Source organism: Ambystoma mexicanum, chromosome 10 (assembly GCF_040938575.1).
Source record: "Ambystoma mexicanum isolate Mex_15411 chromosome 10, UKY_AmexF1_1, whole genome shotgun sequence".
NCBI classification, from domain to species: domain Eukaryota; kingdom Metazoa; phylum Chordata; class Amphibia; order Caudata; family Ambystomatidae; genus Ambystoma; species Ambystoma mexicanum.
This window is the reverse complement of record NC_090932.1, coordinates 1,399,969,990-1,399,994,162: the sequence shown is the minus strand read 5'-3', so window position 1 is coordinate 1,399,994,162 and position 24,173 is coordinate 1,399,969,990. Positions and strand designations below refer to the sequence as shown.

The following is a 24,173-nucleotide window of genomic DNA, read 5'->3' as shown; positions in this document are numbered from 1 at the left end:
TTGAAGCAGCAGCACTAAGAAGTCATCCTGACAAATATACCATTATGAAGCCCAAAACTGTAATTGAAACACAACTGTTGGCCAAGAACTGTATATCTTTTGTGCATTTCTTTTGAACTGTGGCAAGTCTTCTTGAGGAAGGCGACAAAGAATTGTGACTGGGATTACCATTGGTGCTATTTGGCGAAAGAGGAGAGTGGATGTTTCCCCAAGAAGAAGAGGTTTGCTAGTGGAACTTTGGTTAAAAAACATTTCCATTGACTTTGAAATACCAAGGACTGAATTGAGACATTTATTTCTTTGGTTAAGCACCACCAGACCTGACTTTGAATCCCGGGAAGGGAAATCAGCCAGGACATTAGGAGGTTGGTCAGAGACTGAATATTGTTCATGTGATGGTACATTCCCATATATTTTCTTTGTAAATTTATTGATTAGTGTGAGGGCCAGTTATCCTAAGACAGAGTATTTCCCCTTAGCTTTGCTTAGGCAGGCAAATCCACAGCACAGTAGGGATAGTGAGACATGTTTGAATATCTTTTCTTTAAGAATAAAATAAATAAAATGGCATATGATGATAAATCATGAAAGTTTTCTGCCTCGCATTACTGACCTCTCACATTCCATAGGTGGAGCCCCTTCCCATGAGGACAGGGAGGTGAGACGGCTTGGAGGAGTATCCAAACCACTCTTTCTCGTCGCAGTACCTGGCACAGTAGGGAACCAGGGCTGCCAACCAGGATCATGAACCCACCACAGTTTGGAGGAGTATCCAAACCACTCTTCTATGTCGCAGCACCTGGTAGCAAAGGTGAACCTGGTCTGCCATCCAGGGTCTGGGACCCATATAGATGCACCAGGGAAGAGAGACATTTAAACTGAACTTTGAGATCTTTCCCTTCCCCTGGACAAAAGGTAGTTTTGGGTTTGAATCTTCCTCTGCATCAGGAAGATACCCCTTTGATTTAGTTTGGCATAGATTGTGAGTGACAGAGCTAGGATTCTGACATAGGACTAGGGACTTTTGCTTTCGACATCCTGACAGAGACATTAGTATTTTGTTGAGGCAGGGAAAACAGTCCTAGAGTTCGAGCAAGATAGGTTTTTCTTTTCATTTTCTCACATAAAAAAAGGAATGTCTTTAACATCCACGATGACCCCACTGTGTCAGTCTCACTTCTGCACCCTTATAAACCACATACAATTCAACATCTTATCCTTTAAAAATTCATAAACAAGGGATATTGAAGTCTATAAACTCCTAGAACATTATCTCCTATTTCATATAAATCTTTTCGTCATTCTTCTTTTCACAGCTATTGTTGAAAATGTGCTACTTTTCAGAATACCCTATAATCAAGTAACTGGGTTACTCATCTTGAACATTGTTGATTTTCTCTTCCTAGGAAAGGATTTGGACTTGTGAAGCTTAACGCTGAAATGTTGGTGTGTTTTATATTCCTATGAGGCCTATGGAAGATTTTGTAACACCCCCCCACCACCACTAACTTTAGATGATTGCTACAGTGTTATTGCTTAAACTTTATGAATTCTACAGTGTAGTGCACGTTTCAATTTGGACACCAAACTGTGATGTATGTGTGCATATTGCTTTACTTACCATTACTATCTCTTACTAATGCTTCTTGTGTGTTGCTGAATAAATAGAAGTGTTATTGTACTTAACTGTGTGGACATTCCGTTGCTTGTCAACTTCTTGTTTGTTAATTGTATGCCGACACAAATAGAGATTCTGTAAAATCTCTGAAAAGACCCAAAGGACCTGTTGGCCGAAACTATGTGCAAGGAGGACAAGAAAGGCACACCATATGGAAGCTGAGTGACTTTGAAAATGAGAATTTAGTCTGTATCAAAAAGAGCGGGAAAGAAAGCTCGGGGCTGGGAGTGGGTTGTAGGTAAGTTCCAAAATTCAGTAGTGACTGAATGCAAGCAGCCTGCAAGCCCAAAGAGGTCTGAGGGCAAAACAGACAGAAGTCTGGAAGAGCCCGAAAGCTAGTGAGAGAAAGAGTAGCTGATATTTTAGGAATACAACGGCTGAAGGGGATTGTGGGGTTAGAAGCGCTTTGGAATCATACCAATGGTGGAGGCGCAATACAAATGCCCTACAACCTAACATAACAGAAGTCAAACAAGTATTGACAATGGCAACAGTTATAGTTTTTATGTAGGCAAGGGAAAGGCATTTGCCAGGCACAACCGTGGTGATAAGTGACCATTAATGGTAGCAGCTGCAAAATGATACGAGTACCTGGCCATATAAGAGCAGTGCCTGGCAAATGTCTAATAGACAAGCCAACACTGTTGGCTTTACCTATGCTTGTTTTTAACAGGACTTCAGTGAAGGACATGGACAGTGCTTATAAAATAGAGTTGCTGAAGGCAGTCCTGGTTGAGATATTTTTATTTCACCAGTAGCGCCATTACAGCTCCAATTAAAAAATGTACTTTCAGAAGACTTGTTTAAAAAAACACTGCAAGCTCTATTTTAGATCATAAGGATGTGTGTTGGGTGCAGAGGAGCAGGAATTGAGTGGGAATGGCCATGTGGATTTGCATGGCCGTGGGCAGTAGTGGGTGGGTAAATGACCAAATAATAACTACAAGTGTTGTATCCCTCCTCATATGTAATTTTTCCCAAGCTGTACTCTAATGCAATAGTTTTGGCTTATGGGTGACGCTAAAGCACCACCTAACATCCACAACCAAAATGAGTCCTAAAATAAATTGACTGCATCACAAACTGACAAGTGCCTGCTACAAAGTGAATCTTAAAACTAAGAGCAACATGAATCACCATTTGCATAAAATTCTGCATGCTGTGATCATCAATCCCAAAGAGATCAGACTGTTTAAAGTATTGCATTTTGGGGGGTGGGGAGAGCATATTTTAAACCCAGAACAATCTAAATTGTCATTTGTCTAAAATAAACGGTGTGCTGGGAAAGAGTCTTACAGCCCAAAATGAATTGAACTACCATTTTGTCTGAAACTTTACATGTTGAGGAAGTGTGTCTTAATGCACAGAGCAGACTGAATGGTCATTTGCACAACACCCTGCATGCTGGGAAAGTGAGTCTTTAAATCCAGGCTAAACTGAATCATTAATTGTCTGAAACATAGCAATCTGTTAAAGAGAGTTCAAAAGAAACAGAGTCTTAAACCCCAGATCTATCCGAGGCATCACTTGTCTAAAACATTGCATGATGGGAAATAAAAGCCTAGAACGATCTGAGCGTAATTTGACAAAATCATTTGATCTAATTCTTCTCTTGCTGAACAAGCTGCTGTACACACCAGCTTTGGAGTTTTATTTAGATTAAATAAGGATGTTATTCCGGCTGACAATGGCCCCATCCCTGTGGCTGCTTCATAGATGTCACTCTGCAGGCTCCTCATGGGGTGGCTCAGACTGTTTCTTTAACAGATCTACTTTTTGGAGACCCCCAGACTCTGCTTGAAGTGGTGGTTCCATTCACCTGGTGCTGCAGGGTTCTGTTGCTGACCGTGCCCAACCAGCTGACAACTGCAGCCTCTCCTGACACTGCTTTTAAGGCTACCTGTGCTGCTCCAAGACAAATTCTTTGTTGGGATCTCCTGTAGGGTTTCTCCTTAATCGGGGCATTGTTTCCGATTGTGCATGGCTAAAGGACCCATTTGCTGACCATTTCCACCCAAAAATAAATTGTGGTGGTCCGTGGTGGTGATGCCACTGCTCACCTAGACAGTTGCTCGTCCTAGGTTGTGGTGAGCTGTACTCTATTACTGGACTTCGTTTAAGTCTTCTCATCTCTCTAGATGCCTTCCCTGGGTCCTATTCCTAAAGGCACCTCAAGACTTTCCTCTTCTACAAGGCTCCTCTCTTCGTCCACAGGGCTTTCTGGGGCCTGGGACCACACTACCTCCAACTTTCCCTTCCTAAACATCTTCCTTCTCAAGCTCTCCGCTCATCCACCTCCAATTCTCTGAGCGTCAGACGCTTTTCCAAGCAGAGAATGGGGAGCAGATCTCTTTCCCCGGTTGGGGCCTGCCTCTGCAACAGCCTCCCTGCCTCACTCAAACTTGAGCAGAACCACCTCCAGTTCTGGAAGCAACTCAAGACCTTCCTTTTCGCTTCAGATTTCTCTCTTCCTCTCCCCTGCTAATGTCCCTGATAGCTCCGCCCACTGGTCACCTTGCCACCCCTGAACTCGGGCGCAGGCTCCTTCATGTCCAGTTGCCCTCGCACTACCTCTGGGCTCCCTCAGCACTTAAGGGTCTGTATCTCTACAGTCCCTTCTCTTTGCACTTAAGAGCCACACTCTGGCAGCACTTGAGTCACCTGCACTTCACCTCACTTGCCAACCCCCCTGGGCACTTCTCCCCTCTCCTCTGAACTTGCATGATCTGAATTACACAAGGCCTAGTAAGATCGTTGTTTGTCCTCCTTCTGTTTCCCCCTCCTTGTCTTGTCGTGTATAGAAACACTTGTGTAGAGGTGCGTTTATAAATGACATATATAATTTCTCCTCCATCTTCCCTCTCTCCCTCCCGTGCTAAACCCCACAGTTGCTGTGATTTGTGACCTGGGCCGTTATGTGTCCTTCTGGGTCCTGGTCTCTTGTCCGATTGCCCGCAGCATCCGTCTTCCCCCTGCACTTGCCTTCGGGCACCAATTGGCCTCTGCTGTCAGACAGGTCTGCACTTATTGTATGGGATGTTGACCCCCCCCCCTTCTATCTAAACGATATATATTTTTACAAATGCATTGTTTTGCCATTTCCTTATTGTATATTTGTTTTCACTGTAACTTTAAACCAGCTCTCTCTTGCTGGGGAGTTATCTTCACGGCTTATGCTCCTTATTGGAGTGGCAGGATAACTTTGAGGGAAACCTTTGTAAACCAAGCAGGATTGATGTATCTGTGCTCTAGAAATAAGGTCAATGAGAAATCACTCTTAACATTTTAAATCCTCGATCCGCTACAAGGGCCATTCAACAAAATACAAATATGAAACGGTATGCAAGATGAATATCCTCCTAAAATTCAAAGGCAGTTGAAATGTTCATTACTGTCCTCAGGTGTGGTATGTGTCGCTAGCACTTTCCAAGGACCTCACCCTTCTGTGGATCAAGCAAGTCAAGGACATTCTCTGGCTTTCCTGCGAATATCTCAAGCAGTTAAAGGTAATGTTTCCAAGTGTTTTGTTATACTGATGAACTGGCAACTGGAGCATGTTTTTGTCTTTTATCTTTGCAAGACGACCTTTCTGAATTGTATAACCTTCGGACAGGAAGCCCCTAACCCTCAGTGAACAGACACAGGAGCGTCTTTAGCACAGTTATTCCAGCTCACTCAGTGACTCTGTGTTCATTCCAGTACTGATTATCTGAAAACACAGAAGACCCACTGCTTTCTTATTGAATGTGCGAGGAAAAATATTGCTTTCTAAGTTCATTATTGTTGTGCTTTGGAATACTTTACCCCTAGTAAGCCTGAATGCACAGACATACTATAATACATAACCAGCTATGCCAATTATTAACTTATACAAATACAAAATAATTGCCAAAAGTCAGATTAATTAAAGATTGGCTTTCTGTGGGTTGTAGGTGTGTAGACTATTGTTCACATGCTCGGTTCCAAGAAGTCCAAACAGTGGTGGTGTTCAAAGTTAAGACAGCATTTCATTTTTGTGGAGTCTCTATGTTCTTTTTTGTGTCCTCTTTAGTTTTTCTCCTCCTAGATCGCTTGCATCTCTGACCTGTTTTTGGGACCAAATGGACTTGTGCAACTTTTTAATACTTATTTAGAGTATATGGTCCCGTGAGCGGCCATAAGGCTCCTGGGACAGGGGTGCTTTTTAAGTACCCTATATTAGCTCTAGGGTGTTTATCACCCTACATTGGTTTTAGGGAATACGCTGGTGGCAGCTGTTATTTATTTTTGGCTTCACCAGGGGTGCAAGCCAATTTACTGCCTTTGTAGCCCAATACAACCTTTTGGTAGCCATTGGGGCTAATGTATTTTCTTAAGGCCTGCTCTCTGCCACTTTCTTTTAAGGATTTTCTTTGTTCAGGGAAATCACGAGGGAGGCCTAAAATGACCATTGTGCATATGTGTGCTCTTCTCTCTGAGCCCACCCATGCAGCTTCTACAGTGGTTCAAACTGGTGTAGGCCTGTTCCTGGCCCTGGGCCATTTCACATTCTGTTGGGGAGGTCTGCGGTTACAAATTGGCTGGCCGCCTAACTCTTTACTTTTAATCTCCGAGTATGATTGGTGGATTGGTTCAGGCCAGCCCCTGTGTGTATGGATATAATTAGGGGAGTCCCTGTGCCTACAATCGGTTCTGACTGAATTTTCTTAAAAGGCAGGTAGCTTAATTACCTGCTGGAGGATTCCTGCTGTTTTCTCATCATTGCTGCGTTTGAAGGGCCAGACATGGGCTAAACGGTCTGGACCGTTTCCTGGGCCGATTGTCAGCTTCTTGATATCCTCCTGCTGGCCTCCCTTGTTGGCTGGACTGGCCTCCCTCGTTGGTTTAGCCAGGTCTTTCGTACTGGCACTGTCTCTAGACCATTTTAACAGACTTATTGTTTTTTCCACCTTGGTTTTCCTGCCTTGGTGTTGGATGCTGCCATCACCTGAGCCACCCCCACGGTAGTCTTCTTTGTGGTACTGTTGTCTGTGGGAGCGCTGACCTTTTTTTGTTCACTGAGTCAACACAACCTGGCTTGTCGGGTTCTCCCACCTTTTTGGATTTCACCTTGCCACTGCTTTTCCTCCTGGCTTGAGGGTCCCACAAATAGGAAAGGCAGTTGTTCTTTTGTTCTGCCATCGGGGTCGTTGTCGGTCCAGGGTTCAAGTCACTGGCTGTTTAGATCCTGTGAAGCGTACTTGAAAAGAAGATTTGTGCTCTCTGGGTTGTTTGTGACATCCTGAACCTACCTCTTGGAAACAATCACTGTGACTACCTACCTCTGGGTCTTGGGTTGGTGGGTTGTTCTTGATAATTAGACTCCGGGTTCCCTGTGTGTGGTCGATCACAGTGGGTCTTAATCACATTTTCTCATTCACCTACTTCTGTGGGACTGTTTTACTTACTTAAAACTCTTCCAAAGTTACCTTGGGAGTACTTGCCTGACCCTGGATGTTTTTTATTCATCCGGTTTGAGTCCAGTAGGTTAAGGCAAAAGACTAGAATTGTCTCCAGCATGGGGTCTTGCATGGGTTTGCATGCTCATGAATATTCCCCCATGAGGCTGGGAATCCTTGGTAAAAAGAAAGCAATTTAGCTTTAAACGTAAAACTACTTGTCTCCTCTTTAGCCTATCAGTGTTGTTTGGGTCATACTGTCCGAGCCAATTACATTTGTCCTCCAAATTTCCACCCCTGGTGGCCATCTTCAGATTTTACTGCATGTTTCTAGTGTTGGGAGTCCTCGTGCTTCGATCCCTGAAAATCGTAGGTTTTTTGCTGTTTTTTAAATATTTTTTTCAGAAGTATCTGGCAGCGGGGACCCCTTGTCAGTGAAGATCTTCTATCCATCCTTGGAATCCATGGCGACAACAGGCCCAGGCTTGAACCTACATCTCGACACTTCGACCATGGCTGATACTACGAATTACAGCCTCTTCAGGACCTGTGAGAGTTGCGGCCTGAAGAACATCTTCGTTGAGGCCCGGCACCTCAAGTCTCTTTATTGTCTTCACCCTAACCATGACACGAACAGATTCAACATCTGCCAATTCTACTCGTCGATAACCAAACAGGATTGCCACCGGAGGTTGGTGACATGAATCGCGGAGGGGAAAGCCTCTGATGCTGTCTCCGGGCGCAGTCATGCCTCATCCAGGGCGGCAGGTCCTCTTGAGCGTACTCCCTTTGGTAAGAAGAGGTCAAGGTCCTTTGAGGATGCTTCCTCTGTTAAGATCCAAAAGAAGACAAAATCCAACGCTCAATCGGCTCACTCAATGTCCTCCACAGCTGCGGAACAAAATTCTGGAAGGGGTCAGTCCCTGTCAACGGTTATCCTGTCGGCTGGTGGGTTGCCTCTGTCAGTGAGGAAGTCGCTAACACCATCCAAGCATAAGAAGAGCAGATCTTCGAGGGTCCCGTCCCTGACCCCCGCCGTCGACGCAGTCAGTGGCGCGGACATCAACCTCCTCATCGACCAGGATCGTCAACATCTCAACGAACACTTGGGCGACGAGCCCCCCGTCGACAATCACATAGTTGAAGTTGGGGAAAACAAGTCTTCCTTCAGCGATAAAGAGTTTTTTAATAACTGTCCTCTTCACAACGACTGCCTCGCCCAGGGTCTCTGTCACCTAGACAGCCGTCATTGGTCCCAAACACAATCCCATCGACGGCTGCACATTTTCAGACCCCGCAGACTGGCGTAGCCTCATTCCAGCGAGATACGGATCATATCAGAGAATTGCCTCCAGCTATTTTCTGCCAAGGCCGTCTCTCTGTCTCCTTTGTATTCCCCCAGGAGATCTATACATATCTACATTAGTTCTGAGGAGGATCTGCTTGAAGATTTTTACTCAAACTAGGAAGGGGACCAAGGACCCATTCCTCATGAGGAATCACTGGCCCATGAGGCTTACCAGTTGTTGAGCCCTACAAGGGGCTTGAGCCCGGCTCTTGCTCCTGCACCAAGGGACATGTCCCTGGACATTTTAACCACCTTGCATACTTTGGTGGTGACAGTTCACCAGGGGCTGCCTGCTGCTCCTGTGCCTCCTCCTGCCAGAAGTCTTCCAAGGCCTTCTCGGAGTCGGCTAACACTGCCCCGTAGGGCACCCATTACCCCTGGACCAGTGCTAGGGCCCCTGCCCCCTGTGGCAGAGGAGTCGGTTCACACAGATACTGGCACAGACACTGAGACCACCGGAACTCGCACTGATGAGTATGGCGACTACGTTCCTGCAGATGGGAAACCACCGGATGTCGATGAGCCCGCCAGGGCTTCACCCCTGGAAGAGATTGGCTCCTTCCACTCCATCTCAGCGCCGACCAAACTCTTCAATCTGGTGCCAGAAGAGAAGAAGAAAGAAGGCTTTCTTTTTCATAGGCGATAGTCCACAAAGAAGGCAATTGTGTTGGTCCCGTTGGACGCCATTTGGGTAGATGGATTGGAGGTCATGAAGGCGCCAAAGACCATGGCAACAAAGCGTGGAAGGCTGGAGAAGAAGTACTGTGTCCCGGATTCACCCTCCCCCTAGCCCCCGATGTCTCATGTCTGGGCCCTATCCGGATTCAGTGATGTCAGCCACGGCCAGGGAAAGGTCATCAAATCCTTCGTCATCATCCATGGTGCCTCCTGACCAGGAAGGCAAGAAGCGCGGCTGGAAAGCGCATCATTGCCACAGCAGCCTCCACCATCAAGGCCTTTTGAAACAAGAGGGGTGTCCTACCATCAATATTTGGATATTTGCATATACTTTATGCAAACATATTCACCTTTATCATGTATCACAAAGACAAGAGCATCTTTGTCTCACTAATAACATAGGCGTAACATTGAAAAACACATTTAAAGTAATCAGTGTTAAAATGGCTTTTATTATTCTTCTGCTGGTACTTTTTAACTTTTTTAAATATAAATACTCTGCTGTCAAGAACTTTTTTTGGTTCCAAAATGACATTATGTGGTTCATTCAACATGATACAATGTGCAAACGTAACAGCAACAGGTGCATAGTTGTGAAGACATATAATCTCAGGAAAAGGATAAAACCATATTAAAAACGTGTTGCTGGGACACGTTCCAGTTAGGCACTGACCTTGAATGAGTTCCTCTAAACCTGCTCCCACGAATGGGAGCGGGCTGTGGGCTGTGAACAACGACAGTTTCTTAGGGTCAATTCAGTGTCACAAAGTGGGAAGAGGTGGATTCCGATGGACAAAAGAAACAAGGTGTATTTCAGTTTGAGGGTGGCGGGCATGATGTCCTGAAATTATAATGGTAATAATGATGTGTTATTTATATAGCGCCTTAATCCAAAGCAGTGCAAGCAATCATATCAGGAATAGAATAGGAGAGCGAGGCGCTGTTTAACTACTCCCATTGAGGGCCAGATGAATCGGGATTGAAGGAACAGCCGTGGGCATCTGATAAGAGTAAAGGAGTAAAGCATTTCCTAAAGGCAAAAGGATGGCCGTGTTAGACTATGGCCACAGTATGGTGAGCGGATGTTACACCTTTTCGTCATCGCTGCTTTGTACACTTACATAGGTGGAAAATGTGCAGTTCCGCGCTTTGTTGTGCAGATGCGCGATCTATTTCTGTCAATACCACCAGTTCTAGCGGTACTGTGGTTCCACGTCATCAGTGCACGTCAAGGACAGGTCACATGATTCTTCCACGCAACCAGCTGACTATTACGACATGTCATGTGACGCTATATCAGAACCGAAGGCTTTCGCCTTCGCGCGTCGCTTCTGTATTTCAGGACGCTCCGTAAGTTCGAACTCTAGGCTCTCCCTATTCTAGTGTATTCAATCTTGCATGGTATCTACCATTCCTTTTTCTCTCTTACCTTATAGTGTGCCCTTCCAGCGCTTCCTTCCAACCATCTCTACCTTTCACTCCGAGAACCCTCCACCTCTCAGCAACAACTAGATTCCTCCAAATCCATCCGTAAGAAACCCCTCTCTTCTCCCAATCGATTCTATCATTCCGCTGTCCTCCTATATTCACCTGTTGTTTTCTCCCGTTAGAACCTGTGATACAGCCATCAAATCGGGAGGTCTGCGCCTTGGATAAACCACCTGTCTGCAAGGATCTCCGACAACACACCTAGGGTTTTTTCCCCCTTGAGGGTTTCCCTGGGGGTCCTGCCTCTTCCTGTTGAAGTTTCTTTCTTCCCTTCCAGCAGAGTGGGGGTCTCAGGACTCTCAGGGAGGCTTTTCAATTCCGCCGCTGCTGTCCCGGTTCCGGCTTTCCGACCAGGTTAGTGGAGTTTTATATCTCATTCTGGACTATCAGATTAGAGTGTTACAGTAAGCGACGCCCTATAAAGAAACTCTCTAGCTTGGTCGGAGCGGCGGTGCAGGGATGGAACAACAAATGCAGCAGCTAATGGCTGCTATGCAGTCTATGTCTATTGAAATGCAGAGTCTTAAACAGGACAATGCACAATTAAAACAACAGTTGACTCGGGCCTTTTCTGAAACCCCTCCCGTTACTCTCTCCTTGGGCAAGTATGATGGTGACCCACATAAGTTGAAAGAATTTCTTGATAGTTGCATCATTCAGTTTACGTTCAAATCTCGATTCTTTCCCACGGATAAGGACAAGGTAGGATTTCTCATTTCACACCTAACGGGTCCTGCCCTTGCTTGGGCTACTCCGTTAGTCACTTCCGGAAACGCTGTATTGGATTCCTATCCAGCGTTCTCCAACAGTCTCAGGTCCATGTTTGGTCGACAAGAGATTTCGGTAGCCACGCAGGAAAGGCTTCTTGATCTCAGGCAAGGTCAGAAGGACCTTATGTCCTATATTACTCGATTTAAACAGTTATCTTCAGAAACCGGTTGGCCTGATGACGGACTACTCACTCTCTTTCGACGAGGACTTGCGGAGGATTTGAAGGATGAGGTGTCCAAGATCCCACGGCCCGCGAATCTGGCGGAGATGATATCTTTGACTATGCAAATAGACTACCGCCTTCAAGAGCGTTCTATCGAAAGGAAGAAAGGGAAAGGTCCTCGTCTCAACCCTGATATCTTGGCCCTACAACATAAGACCACTCCTTCTGAGGAACCCATGCAGATAGGATCTGTTAGAGGTCCTATTTCAGCCATAGAGAGAGAACGACGGAAGGCCTTGAACCTGTGTATGTATTGTGGGTCTTCTTCCCATTTGTTACGAGATTGTCCTGTTGTCCCTCCTCGCAGATCCAGACCTTTGCCGTCGGGAAACGCCAAGCCCCTACCGTAAGGGGAACCACGGTAGGAGTACAACTTCAGGGTTCCCCGATAGAAGAAGAGTCCACTTTTGAACCATTGGCTAATAACCCCTCCATGGTTGTACTTTCATTGACCATCTTGTTGCCTGACCGTAACTTGATGGACATACCAGCTCTGCTCGACTGCGGAGCCGCTGGAAACTTCATTGATGATAAATGGGCAGCTAAGAACGGGATAGGCAGAACTCCTAAACCCTTTTCTACACCTATCTTAGGAGTCGATGGTAGTCCATTAAGCTCGGGACCTATACGAGAACAGACCAAACAGCTAACTTGTTTGATCGCCTCTCATAAAGAGTCATTGGTGTTCGATTTAATCAGAGCGGCTCACTTCCCCATTATTCTTGGTCTGCCTTGGTTGCGATTACACAACCCCTACATAAATTGGAAGGCAGGAACACTTTTTTTGGGCTCGGAGTACTGTGTCACACATTGTCTTTCACGCAATTCGGTAGGCCTATATATTCCATCAGAGTCTCCTCCTACCACCGAATTGCCTTCCATCGGTCATTTGAGTATGATTCCCAAATGTCATCAACACTTTCTCAGGGTGTTCTCAACTCCCCAGTTTCCAACACTTCCGCCTCATCGAAGGGATGATTGTCATATAGACCTGCTTCCAGATCAACCGGTTCCGTTTGGACGAATGTATGTTTTGTCCCAACGGGAGAAGAGTGCCCTTCGAGAGTATCTCCATGCTAATATTCAGAACGGTCTCATTACCGAATCTAAATCTCCCGCTGGAGCTTCTTTATTTTTTATTCCAAAGAAAGATACAGAAGAATTGAGACCGTGCATAGATTATAGAGGGCTCAATAAGATCACTATTCCTGACAAGTATCCCATGCCATTGATTAAAGACATTCTTGAAGCCGTCCGTGGAGCTACTCTCTACACTAAATTAGATCTCAGGGGAGCCTATCATCTCATCAGAATCGCTCCGAATGACGAATGGAAAACGGCCTTTCGAACCCCTTTTGGACACTTCCAGTACCAAGTAATGCCCTTTGGCCTGGTTAATGCGCCGGCTGTGTTTCAACGGTTTATGGATCACCTTTTCGCCGATTTGCTGCTTCATTGTGTCGTCATTTACCTCGATGACATTTTGATATTCTCAGACACTCTTGAAGACCACATCCAACATGTTAATCTAGTTCTGAGTCGTTTGCAGACGAACCATTTGTATTGTAAGGCAGAGAAGTGTGAGTTCCATCAAGCTCAGATAACCTATCTTGGATTTGTCATCTCTGCAAATGGGATCTCTATGGATCCCAGAAAGGTTTCTGCCGTGCTAGATTGGCCAGCTCCTTCCACCGTCAAGGAGGTTCAGCGATTTCTCGGATTCGCAAATTTCTATCGGAAGTTCATTCCTTGTTATTCTGAGACGATTCTACCCATTACTCGACTACTCAAGAAGGGGATCGTCTTCTCTTGGAATCCTTCTGCCCAACAAGCCTTTGAGACCTTAAAGGGTTTATTCATCTCCGCCAGGGTCTTACTCAACCCGGATCAATCCCGCCAATTCATCCTTGAGACAGACGCTTCTCATCACGCTCTAGGAGCTGTCCTTCTACAAACAACTGATTCGGGGGAGGAGAGACCGGTGGCCTATCTGTCAAAGACGTTTACCTCCTCAGAACTACACTACTCTGTTCTTGAAAAAGAGTTATTGGCCATAAAGAAGGCTTTCGAAGAATGGAGACATCTTCTACTAGGATCTCCCCATACCATTGTGGTCCGTACAGACCATCAGAACTTGAAAGTACTACAGCAGGCTCAAACCACCAATAGTAGACAAGCACGGTGGGCGTATTTCTTTCTGCCTTACCGAATCGAATTCACCTTTCTCCCAGGAAGCCAGAATCTCAGAGCCGATGCCTTATCTCGAAAGAAACCACAGGTTTCGCAATTCAGCTCAGAGAAGATGTTTCCTCAAGCAAGATTTGTGGCAGTCATTTCCGACTTTCTTCAACTACTAAAGCTGGATACCATTAAGAATCAATCTGAATGTGAGAATCTTCTTTATACCCACCATCTTACAAAGGATCAAGGATTGTATTTCCACGCAACACAGGTCCTAATTCCTTCTAGTGTTCTTCAATCTGAGGTTCTTCGGATGTGCCATGACTCCCGAGCTGCAGGTCACCGGGGAATACAGACTACTCTGGATTTGATACAACGTTATTTCTGGTGGCCAAACCTTCAGGTCGATGTTCAAGATTATGTAAATTCCTGTACAACATGTATCCAGTCTAAGGCTTCACGAGCTCCTCCCTTTGGCTTACTTTCCCGCATGCCGATTCCCGAGAAACCTTGGCAAATCATCTCCACTGATTTTATAGTGGATCTTCCCCCTTCCTCAGGTTACACGACAATAATGGTCACCATTGACTACTTGACCAAGATGGCCCAATTCATTCCCTTAGTCAAATTGCCAGGGGCAGCCCAAATGGCTAGGATCTTCATTTCTGAAGTGTTTTCTAGACACGGCCTACCTGAAGTCATAGTCTCCGACAGAGGGCCACAATACACTTCTCAATATTGGAAAGGAGTCTGTCACTTCCTAGGCATTAAGAGGGCACTCAGTTCGGGTTACCATCCCCAGACCAACGGGCAGACGGAGCGTCTTAACCAAACTCTAGAAGGATACCTCCGCTGTTACGTCTCAGCAGCTCAGGATAATTGGTCTGAACTGTTGTCTATCGCAGAATTTGCTTACAACAATGCCAAGCACACTGCCCTTAAGACTAGCCCCTTCTTCTGTTCATACGGGTTTCACCCTTCTTTTGTCCCTACCATTACTCCCTCCCCCTCTAAATTACCAGGGGTGGACTGTTTGATAGACATCATCCAGTCTGGCCAAAAGAAGGCTCGGTTGGCCCTTCAAGAAGCTCAGGATCGAGCCAAGCGGTATGCAGACCAACATCGACGCAAATTTCCAGAACTACAAGTAGGGGACAAGGTTTGGTTGGCCTCTCGGTTTCTTCCGAAACACTTAGTCCCTTCTAAATTATCTCCTAGGTTCTTTGGTCCTTTCAAGTTGGTATCTAAAGTAGGCTCGGCAGCAGTTCGACTGGCTCTCCCGGCGGCCTGGTTTCGCATTCATCCTGTTTTTCATCTATCTCAAGTGAAACCAACTGTAGCTGATCGTTTCCAACGCTCCACAAAGACCATTCCACCTCCGGTGATCACTGATACCGGGACAGAATATGAGGTGGCCGGTATATGTGACTCCCGCTACCGCAGGGGTCAACTACAATTTCTTATTGACTGGAAGGGGTATTCTCCGGCTGAAAGAACGTGGGAACCTGCTTCTGGTGTTCACTCTCCCCTTTTGATTCAACGTTTCTTTCGTTTACACCCGGGGAAGCCCGGATCGCCCCCCAGGAAGAGAGGGCATACTGTTACACCTTTTCGTCATCGCTGCTTTGTACACTTACATAGGTGGAAAATGTGCAGTTCCGCGCTTTGTTGTGCAGATGCGCGATCTATTTCTGTCAATACCACCAGTTCTAGCGGTACTGTGGTTCCACGTCATCAGTGCACGTCAAGGACAGGTCACATGATTCTTCCACGCAACCAGCTGACTATTACGACATGTCATGTGACGCTATATCAGAACCGAAGGCTTTCGCCTTCGCGCGTCGCTTCTGTATTTCAGGACGCTCCGTAAGTTCGAACTCTAGGCTCTCCCTATTCTAGTGTATTCAATCTTGCATGGTATCTACCATTCCTTTTTCTCTCTTACCTTATAGTGTGCCCTTCCAGCGCTTCCTTCCAACCATCTCTACCTTTCACTCCGAGAACCCTCCACCTCTCAGCAACAACTAGATTCCTCCAAATCCATCCGTAAGAAACCCCTCTCTTCTCCCAATCGATTCTATCATTCCGCTGTCCTCCTATATTCACCTGTTGTTTTCTCCCGTTAGAACCTGTGATACAGCCATCAAATCGGGAGGTCTGCGCCTTGGATAAACCACCTGTCTGCAAGGATCTCCGACAACACACCTAGGGTTTTTTCCCCCTTGAGGGTTTCCCTGGGGGTCCTGCCTCTTCCTGTTGAAGTTTCTTTCTTCCCTTCCAGCAGAGTGGGGGTCTCAGGACTCTCAGGGAGGCTTTTCAATTCCGCCGCTGCTGTCCCGGTTCCGGCTTTCCGACCAGGTTAGTGGAGTTTTATATCTCATTCTGGACTATCAGATTAGAGTGTTACAGCGGAGGCAAAACACGTTCCTGGCACACTCGCAGAGATGAACCAGGCTGTTACCTGCAGAGGATTCAGATCGATCAACTCATGGGGCTCTGTGAGATGGAGGATATAGTGGCGGCAGCGGATGGCGTGCCGGCAAGAGCTAGCAGGGGAATGGAGTCGACTGGAGCTGTATAAGCATAAGCACAGCGCATGCCCGGGAGAACACTGTACTCGCCCACGGCGCATGCGCGCTGTGTACCGTGTTCCATTGTCAAGGAGACAGAAGGGGATGACTCGTAGAGATCAGAGGCTCCCTAGGAGGGGAGTATAGGAAGGCCCTCAGTTGGATAAAGGCTGGTGGAGTGGGGGGACTGAGTATGTACTCTGAGCCTCCAGCGGGGCTGCTGTAGAGGTGACATTTAATGTCAGGACATAAAGTGGCTGAGCCATGTAGATAAGTCTGCTGGTGCAACTGTACATGGATGGCTGAAGAATGCGAGGGGGACTCAATTGCAGCCAGACGTGCCTATGTGATAGGACAGGACCCTGAATGTCTGGGACCGGACCCTGTATCAATGGGCTGTGTGTATTCAGGGTTGGCAGCTAGAATAGTCTCAAGGAGAGAAAAAGATTCAGAGGCTGAATAATGGGATGGTGCAGGGGACCCCCACTAAATGTGTAGGGTCCACTGGGTTGTGCCTTGTTAAGTCCCTTAGTCATGGATTTAAGCTTAAAAATCCACCACGACTTTGTAATTCAAAGTGCTTGTGGCGTTGGTTGTATTGAGCACTTCTACCACCTACCACAATATGTCATCTGGGCCATGTTGGAATTCAAGGAAATGGGACACTAAGGGTGCTGTGTGTGTGTTCTGCAGCTGATCCTAGACCTGTGTTCTCCAATTCTCTTGTTTATTTGTCTTTTCGTTTGACCTACGTAACGTAGACCACACAGGCACTCTATAACATAGATAACATTAGATGTTTTACAATAAGAAAGGTGTCACAGATGCCATTCTTTGTTGTCTACTAAGAATGAGGTAATCTTTTTGTTTTGGTCAGTCTGCAAACTGTGCAAGTACCACATGGATGATGACCTCAGATCTCGCTCATGTTCCACATTTCTGTTCTGGTGGTCTTCTTGCTTGTTCTAGCATGTGTGAGCACATCTTTGAGGTTTGAAGAGCGCTTCAGTGCCATTCTAGGTGTAGGCTCTTCTGGCAAGCTCAATTGTACTAAGACGTTTTTGAGGCCTCCCTTCAGTTTGGTGGTAGTGGGTCCGAAGGTGGAAACATACGTCATATCCTCTTCATTAGTAGTGTTGTGTGGTTTGGGTGAGGGTAGCGATTCCCTTGGCCTAGTCTTGGGAGGATAGCTCAGGGGGCAACATGCTCGCCTTGTAAGAAAGACTACAAGGAGCAACACAGGTTCGATCCACAGGTCCGCGCTTAGAAACCTCTGGGTATTAAGCACGTTATAAATAACCTATCATATATCATATCATAGCAGGCTCTCTTTTTGGTATTCTTAAGGAGTCTCTTGGGTTCTCCTCTGGATATGAGTTTGTTTTGCCGAGCCGTCGCATGTATCTTGAATTGTTCCAAATCTGTGCAATTTCTACAAACTCTTAAAAATTGCCAATAGGGGAGGTTATCTCGTAGATTTTTTGGGTGATGGCTCCTGTAGTGCAGGACGGTGTTCCTATCTGTGTCTTTCTTGAATATTGTGCATGCCAGTGTATTATTTCTCAGCCTAATGGAGAGGTCCAAGAAATTGATCTCAAGGTTACTGTTGGTCAAAGTGAACTTGATCTCCTGTGTTTGTAGGTTAATCCAATTGAAGAAACTCCCCAGAGAGTCATTTTGCCCTTTCCAAATGAAGACAATATCATCGATATACCGATGCCAGAGGGAGATTTTGTCCAGAAAGGGGTTAGAGATGTTCAATACATGGCTGTGTTCATATTTCGCCATGTAAATCACTGCCATGCTCGGCGCGAAGGCTGCCCCTATGGCTGTGCCGCAGGATTGAAGGTAAAATACATCATCAAATGAGAAGAAGTTGTTAGTGAGGGCTAGTACGTGCAGCTCTACAATGAAGTCAGTAGGCACCCTTCTCTGTGTCATATGGTGCCTGAGATGGTGGTGTATGCATTCCACTGTTGCATCTTGCGGTATACTTATGTAGAGGCTTTTGATATCCATCAAGGCCGCCATTGCCCTTGCCATCCTGTCTAGGTACGACAGGGAGCTGTGGTACAAGATTGGGCGCTTCCTGGTCTTCCTCCCTGATGACAAGAAGGCAGAGGCCTTGGCACCATTCCAGGAAGGAGAGGTGGCATTGGACCGTGCCATCACTGTCGCGCTCAACATAGCGTACTCAGGGTTCTGCCAGATGGGAAATGGTTGCTCTCCGGTGCAAGGGTTGGCTAAAGACCACACATTTCCTCAGACGTGCAGACCAAGGTAGTCGACATGCCGTTTAACAGGGATAACCTGTTTGCGAAGGCGGTGGATGACATTCGCCAGTCCATCAAGACCGACACAGAGACAGCACACTCTCTGGGGACCCTGCAGCACACAAGGTCATCCTTTTGTTCTTCGAAGGGGAGAGACTCCAGATGCTCCAAGGGATACACTACCCCCTATAATCACCCCTCTCGCTCCACCACCCAGGAGGCCTGCATAGGCTGCTCCTAGGCCTACGGCAGTGCAGCTAATGTCCTCCACCGTCCTGGACACAGACGCACAAGCACGCCTGAACCGGTCAAACGACCTGCGCCCCCACTTTCGCACTGCAGTCAGAAGCTGATTATTACATTTTGTTGATCTGTGGCGAAAGATCTCCACAGACAAATGAGTGCTGGATGTTCTTCAGCAGGGGTATGCTTTAGAATTTCAAGACGGGGCCCCCCGCATTCCTCCTGTCGCACGTCAAGAACTTCACATAGCCCAACTACTACAGGAGTTTCAGGCCATGTTATAAAAAGGATCAATAGAACCAGTCCCTCAGTGCCTCTAGAACTTGGAGTGTATTCCATATACTTTCTGGTAAGGAAGAAGTCAGGAGTGCGGCGACCAATCTTAGACTTGCAACGCCTAAACCAGTATCTAAAGTCCTAACAATTCAGGATGGTTATGTTGCAGCGCATGCTCGACCATTTGGAGGAAGGGCATTTTCTGGCAACTCTCAACCTGGAGAACCCATACTTCCACATCCCCATTCATCCGCTGCATGTTCCTGTGTTTTGTCGTCCAGGGGTGCCATTACCACTTCAACGCACTTCCCTTCTGCCTGAAATTGGCTCTGAGGGTATTCACCAAATGCTTGGCTCCGTTAGCTGCGCATCTACGCTGCAAGGGAACCCACATCTACCCTTACCTGGATGATTGTCTCATCCGGCCCCGTCCCATGCACTGGCAACCCAGCACACGGCGGAGACCATACACCTTCTGACTTTGCTCAGATTCTCCATCAATTATTCAAAGTCCTGCATTGTGACATCTCAGAACGCACTGTTTCTGCGCACCTGGCTCAACACAGTCTCATGTCTGGTGACCCCCTCGGAAGAGAGGGAGAAAGCAATCCCAGGGAAGGTTCAGCAGCTGCCCACAGTGTCCATCGCAACAGTCTGGTTAATCAAATCCCTGTTGGGCATGATGTCCGCCTGCATTTATCTGTTTCCCTTTTGCAGGCTCCAAATGTTTGGGGTTGTTTGTGTTACCGTGCAGAGAGCACCTGGCTTAGCAGTTCTGTTTGGGCTGCTACCATTAGTGGCAGTGTCTGACTGATTTGCATATGGCTGGACCCCTTTTGCAATGGCACAAATGGGCTAAAAAACGGTGGTGTGTTCAAAATGCGCCCCTCCAGGAATTCCTAGAAGCCTGGTGGCAGCAGGTCACAGGCACATGGACAGACCAAATTTCCCTCAATCAGGCATTCCATCAAGCTCTTCAATGATGGTCGTTATATACATCATGAAACAGGGTGGGTTGCACCCCCCTTACCCCCCCGGCTCTCTCCCTAGAATCCCAGGCCCTGTGGGGTTGGGCCATTCTTCAAGGCTTGTTCCACGTCCCCTTTCGCCTGGCAGGAGCCGAGAACACCATCGTTCAGCAGGGAGCTGCAGTCCTGTCACAAGTGGGAGCTTCAGCAAGTGGATGCGTCTCGCCTCTTCAGACAGTGGGATCTTCCCCAGATCAACCTCTTTGCGACAGCTGCCAATTCCAAGTGCCATGGGTTTGCCAGCAGGTATCCTCAGAATCATACCGAGAACCATAGTGTCGGATCGTGGTTCTCAGTTTACGTCCAGGTTTTGGCATGCTTTCTTTAAGATGCTCGCATCTCCTGGGCCTTGTCCACAAGCTACTATCCCCAAACGGACGGGCAGACGGAGAGAGTAAATCAAACCATGGAACAGTACTTGAGGTGTTTTTTGGCAGAAGGTCAGTCATCTTGGGTGCTGGCCTTGTGGCTGGTGGAATTCTGCTGTAACATGACTCACTAGGTATGTCCTTGCATTTCTGTTTATACGGACAAGACTGTAAGATGTTGCTGGAGGAGTTTCCGGCACACGATAAGATACCTGCAATTACTGAGCATACGCAAGAGCTTGTGGTCATCAGACAGAGGGCACGCCAACATCTCGACAGGGCCAAGAAGGCCTATAAGAAACAGGCAGATCGGAGGAGACTGGAGAGTCCTAAATATGCTGTAGGGGATCGTGTCTGGTTGTCCACTCAACATATCAGATTGACTGGGTCTCAAATTGCTACGTCGATTTATTGGGCCATATACCATTGTAAAGTGTATTTCAAAAACAGCAGTTTGTTTATGATTGCCATCCCATATGAGGGTCCATACTGTGTTTCACGTTTATTTGGTTAAACCTGAGGCTCCTGGAGTACCAACACAGAAGTCTCCCGGGGTCATGTGGGATGGTCAGGAAGAATTCGAGGTGCATCGTATTTTGACAAGCCGGGTCCTGGAAGGGGGCCTGGGAGAGGGGGTAATGTGAGGAAAAGAGGAGTGGGGGCACGGAGGCTCCATGTTCGGTCCGCTGGGACCAAGTGACTACAATTCCCATGAGGCAATGGGAATTATAGGTGCAAGAGGAGTGTGGGAAGGGCTGCGGATTTCGGCAGGAGGGCGGTGAGCATGCACAAACGGGGACCGGAGGAGGAGGCACCAGGAGAATTCCCTCGTTGTGCGCGAGTTCACCGCTCAGACCCCGGGTTCGTCCCGCTCACGGCTTGATCTTCAAAGCCTGGGGAGGTGGCAGTCGGCCTGCCCCAGGCCTCAGTTAAGTGCTCCACATAGGGTGTCCTGGTGTGTGGGTGGGGAGGACACGTGGGGGAAAAACTACGGCCGGAATACAGACTCTGGAAAACTCTTAAGTTTTAAACAGATAAGATTCATCTGGCATACAAAATGTTCCTTTTCTTGTTTGTTCAGCAAGTCAAATGGAATGCTGTAAGTAGTGGACGTGTTTAGGGCAGGGGCTAAGGACACTGCAATGGTCCCTGTGTGCTGTAACAGTACTTCCTTACTTACTGCTATGATTTGCCGTGTTTTTCTGTGTTTAGCAAGCACTTTAGTGTTAAGAGAGGATGCTCTTGTCATTTATCCGTGTGCTCATGTACTGCTTATATAAAAGCTTGTCCAGGTATTCCTGGTGCTATGTTGTTTGTTTAGTTGCTTGCTAGTTATGTCATGATTCACTGTATGTTTGCTTCCTCTTGTGAGCATAGTCCTAATCAAGAAGGAGACAGCTCAAGCTGATCAAGGAAGTGAACAATGGTATTAGGCGGTCAGGTGCAACTAGAGAATTCAAGTGTGTTTTAATACGTGTTGTATGTACCTTTCCTTGCTTCCCCAATACCCATCCACTACGCAAGACCCTTAGCCTCATTCCGGTTACCCTAAACACCCCTTCCCTATCCTTCACTTCTCCCTAACCCTCTTTCCCCCATTGGCTGCCTCGTGGAAACCTGTTACACTAAATCAGGAGCCCGTGCCAAGGTGAGAGGAGTGAACTGATTGTGGCTTCCGTGGTCAGGAAGGAGTTGAGACTACAGGGGTGTGACATCAGACCACATTCTTCACCAGCCGAGGAGGCTTTACATAATCGGGATGTGTCTAGAACCAAACTGTTCAGTTAAAAATACCAGCTTTTTGTCACTTCATTTGCCAGGTGGTTTGTCTCATGTATTGCAAAAGCTTACGACGTGAAGGGGGCTTTCGCCTCTGCAGAGGCTTCAGGCCCACTCCACAAGAGCCAAGGGAGCATCAGTAGTCTTTATTAATCATGTCCCTATTGCAGAAACTTGCAACCCTGCTACTTGGGCTACTCCTCTTGCTTTTTGCAAGCATTACGCTTTGGACACATCTTCCAGGAAAGATGCTAGGTTTGGCAAAGAGGTGCTTCGCAATTTGTTTGCTTTAATTGCGTATATGCGGTCTCTTCCACCCTTACCATTACCAAGGTTTTTTAGTCTGGTCCCAACCAGTTTGGAAGGATGGAGAGCATTCCATTAGAGAAATGAAAAACTTACCTTCATGGTGATTCTCATTCTCCTAATCCTTTCTCTCCCTCCTTCATAACACCAACCATTTGTAAATAAGTGGAATTTTATTATGGAGCTCCATTGTATTGCAGACCTGGCATCCCTTTGCCCAGCAGAAAGGGCGTCAGGAGGTAAATGCCCTCGTTTTAAGGTGGCGATTGAGGAATGCGCTATAGTATTATGTGTATATTTGTGTTTTTATTGATTTGTGGTTTAAGGTGTTATTGATATGATATGGCTTTTATAACGTGCCTGTACACAAGTGTTTCCAAGCGTGAGAATTATTGAATTGTTGTAGTGTGAATTATTGAATTGTTGTAGTGTGAAGTAGTGGTTGTTGAATTGTGTGGAGAGTTGTGTGGGGTATTAGCGTGTGGTGTGAGGGCGGGACGAGGAAAGGGAGAGGTGACAGGATAGATGTACAATAGTGGGAGGAGGGGGATTGCCACAGCTGGATCAGTGTTTAGGAGTTTGTTTATGTTTGTTTATTTATTTATTGTGCGCACCGGACCCTGGGGTAGCAGGGCGCAAGAGAACAAGGAAGTTTACAGCTTGGTTACATACATTACAAGTTACAGGTTACAGAGCATGTGGAGTGGCCATTACTTGACTTTACAAGGTAAAACAAGTGCAGACAATCAATCAAATCCAAGGCGAGCGAGCAATATAGCAGGTCGGTAGAGAACGAGCAATATAGCAGGTCATAGCGTGTCAGGTGAAATGTGAAGTACATGTAGAAGTGCAAGGGTAGAGAGTCATTTAAATCTCATTCTCAGTAAGCCATTTTATGGAGTTCTTTCTGAAGTTGTTGAACGTTTGGTTAGCTCTGAGTGCATGAGGTAGGGCGTTCCATAATTGCGCTGCCTTGACTGGGAAGCTGGATCCTCCAATAGTGGCTAGTTTAAATCTGGGTACTAGTAGGCAGTTAGGGCTGACTGTCCTTGTAAGTCTAGTGGGATTTTTTCTGTTGAAGCGTTCTGAGAGGTAGCGGGGGGCTTTGTTGTTTAAACATTTGTGGATAAGGGAGGCAGATTTGAGGTTGATTTTTTCTTGGGTGGATAACCATTTGTGTTTACGTCTTATTTCTGAGATATGTACTCTTCTAGGGATACTTAGTGCCGCTCTAAGTGCATTGTTTTGGAGCACTTGGATTCTATTGATGATTTGTTTGGTTGTCCCTATGTAAAGGGCGTTGCAATAGTCTAATTTTGATAAGATGAGGGCTCTAGCTAGGATAAGACAGCTGTCATCTGATAGGAATTGTTTCCCAGCTCGTATTAGTTTGCATGTATAAGCCGTGGATGAGGCCAATGCGTTCACCTGTTTGGTAAAAGATAGTGTCGCATCAAGGTAAAAACCTAGGGTTTTTACTTCTCTAGCGACTTTGATGGTGTTACCATCGATGATGAAGGCTGAGTAGTTTTGGTTGAGTTTGGAA

At 46.6% G+C, this 24,173-nt stretch overlaps 1 protein-coding gene across 3 annotated transcripts in view; it reads left to right on the top strand.

Moving 5' to 3' along the window:
* UBE3B (ubiquitin protein ligase E3B) overlaps positions 1–24,173 on the top strand; it is a 2,019,282-nt gene that overhangs the window by 360,202 nt on the left and 1,634,907 nt on the right. For all 3 annotated transcript variants that reach the window (XM_069619417.1, XM_069619418.1, XM_069619419.1), the window contains exon 6: positions 5,080–5,184. In XM_069619417.1, the coding sequence (XP_069475518.1) occupies positions 5,080–5,184 (105 nt within the window). The remainder of the gene's footprint in view (positions 1–5,079; positions 5,185–24,173) is intronic.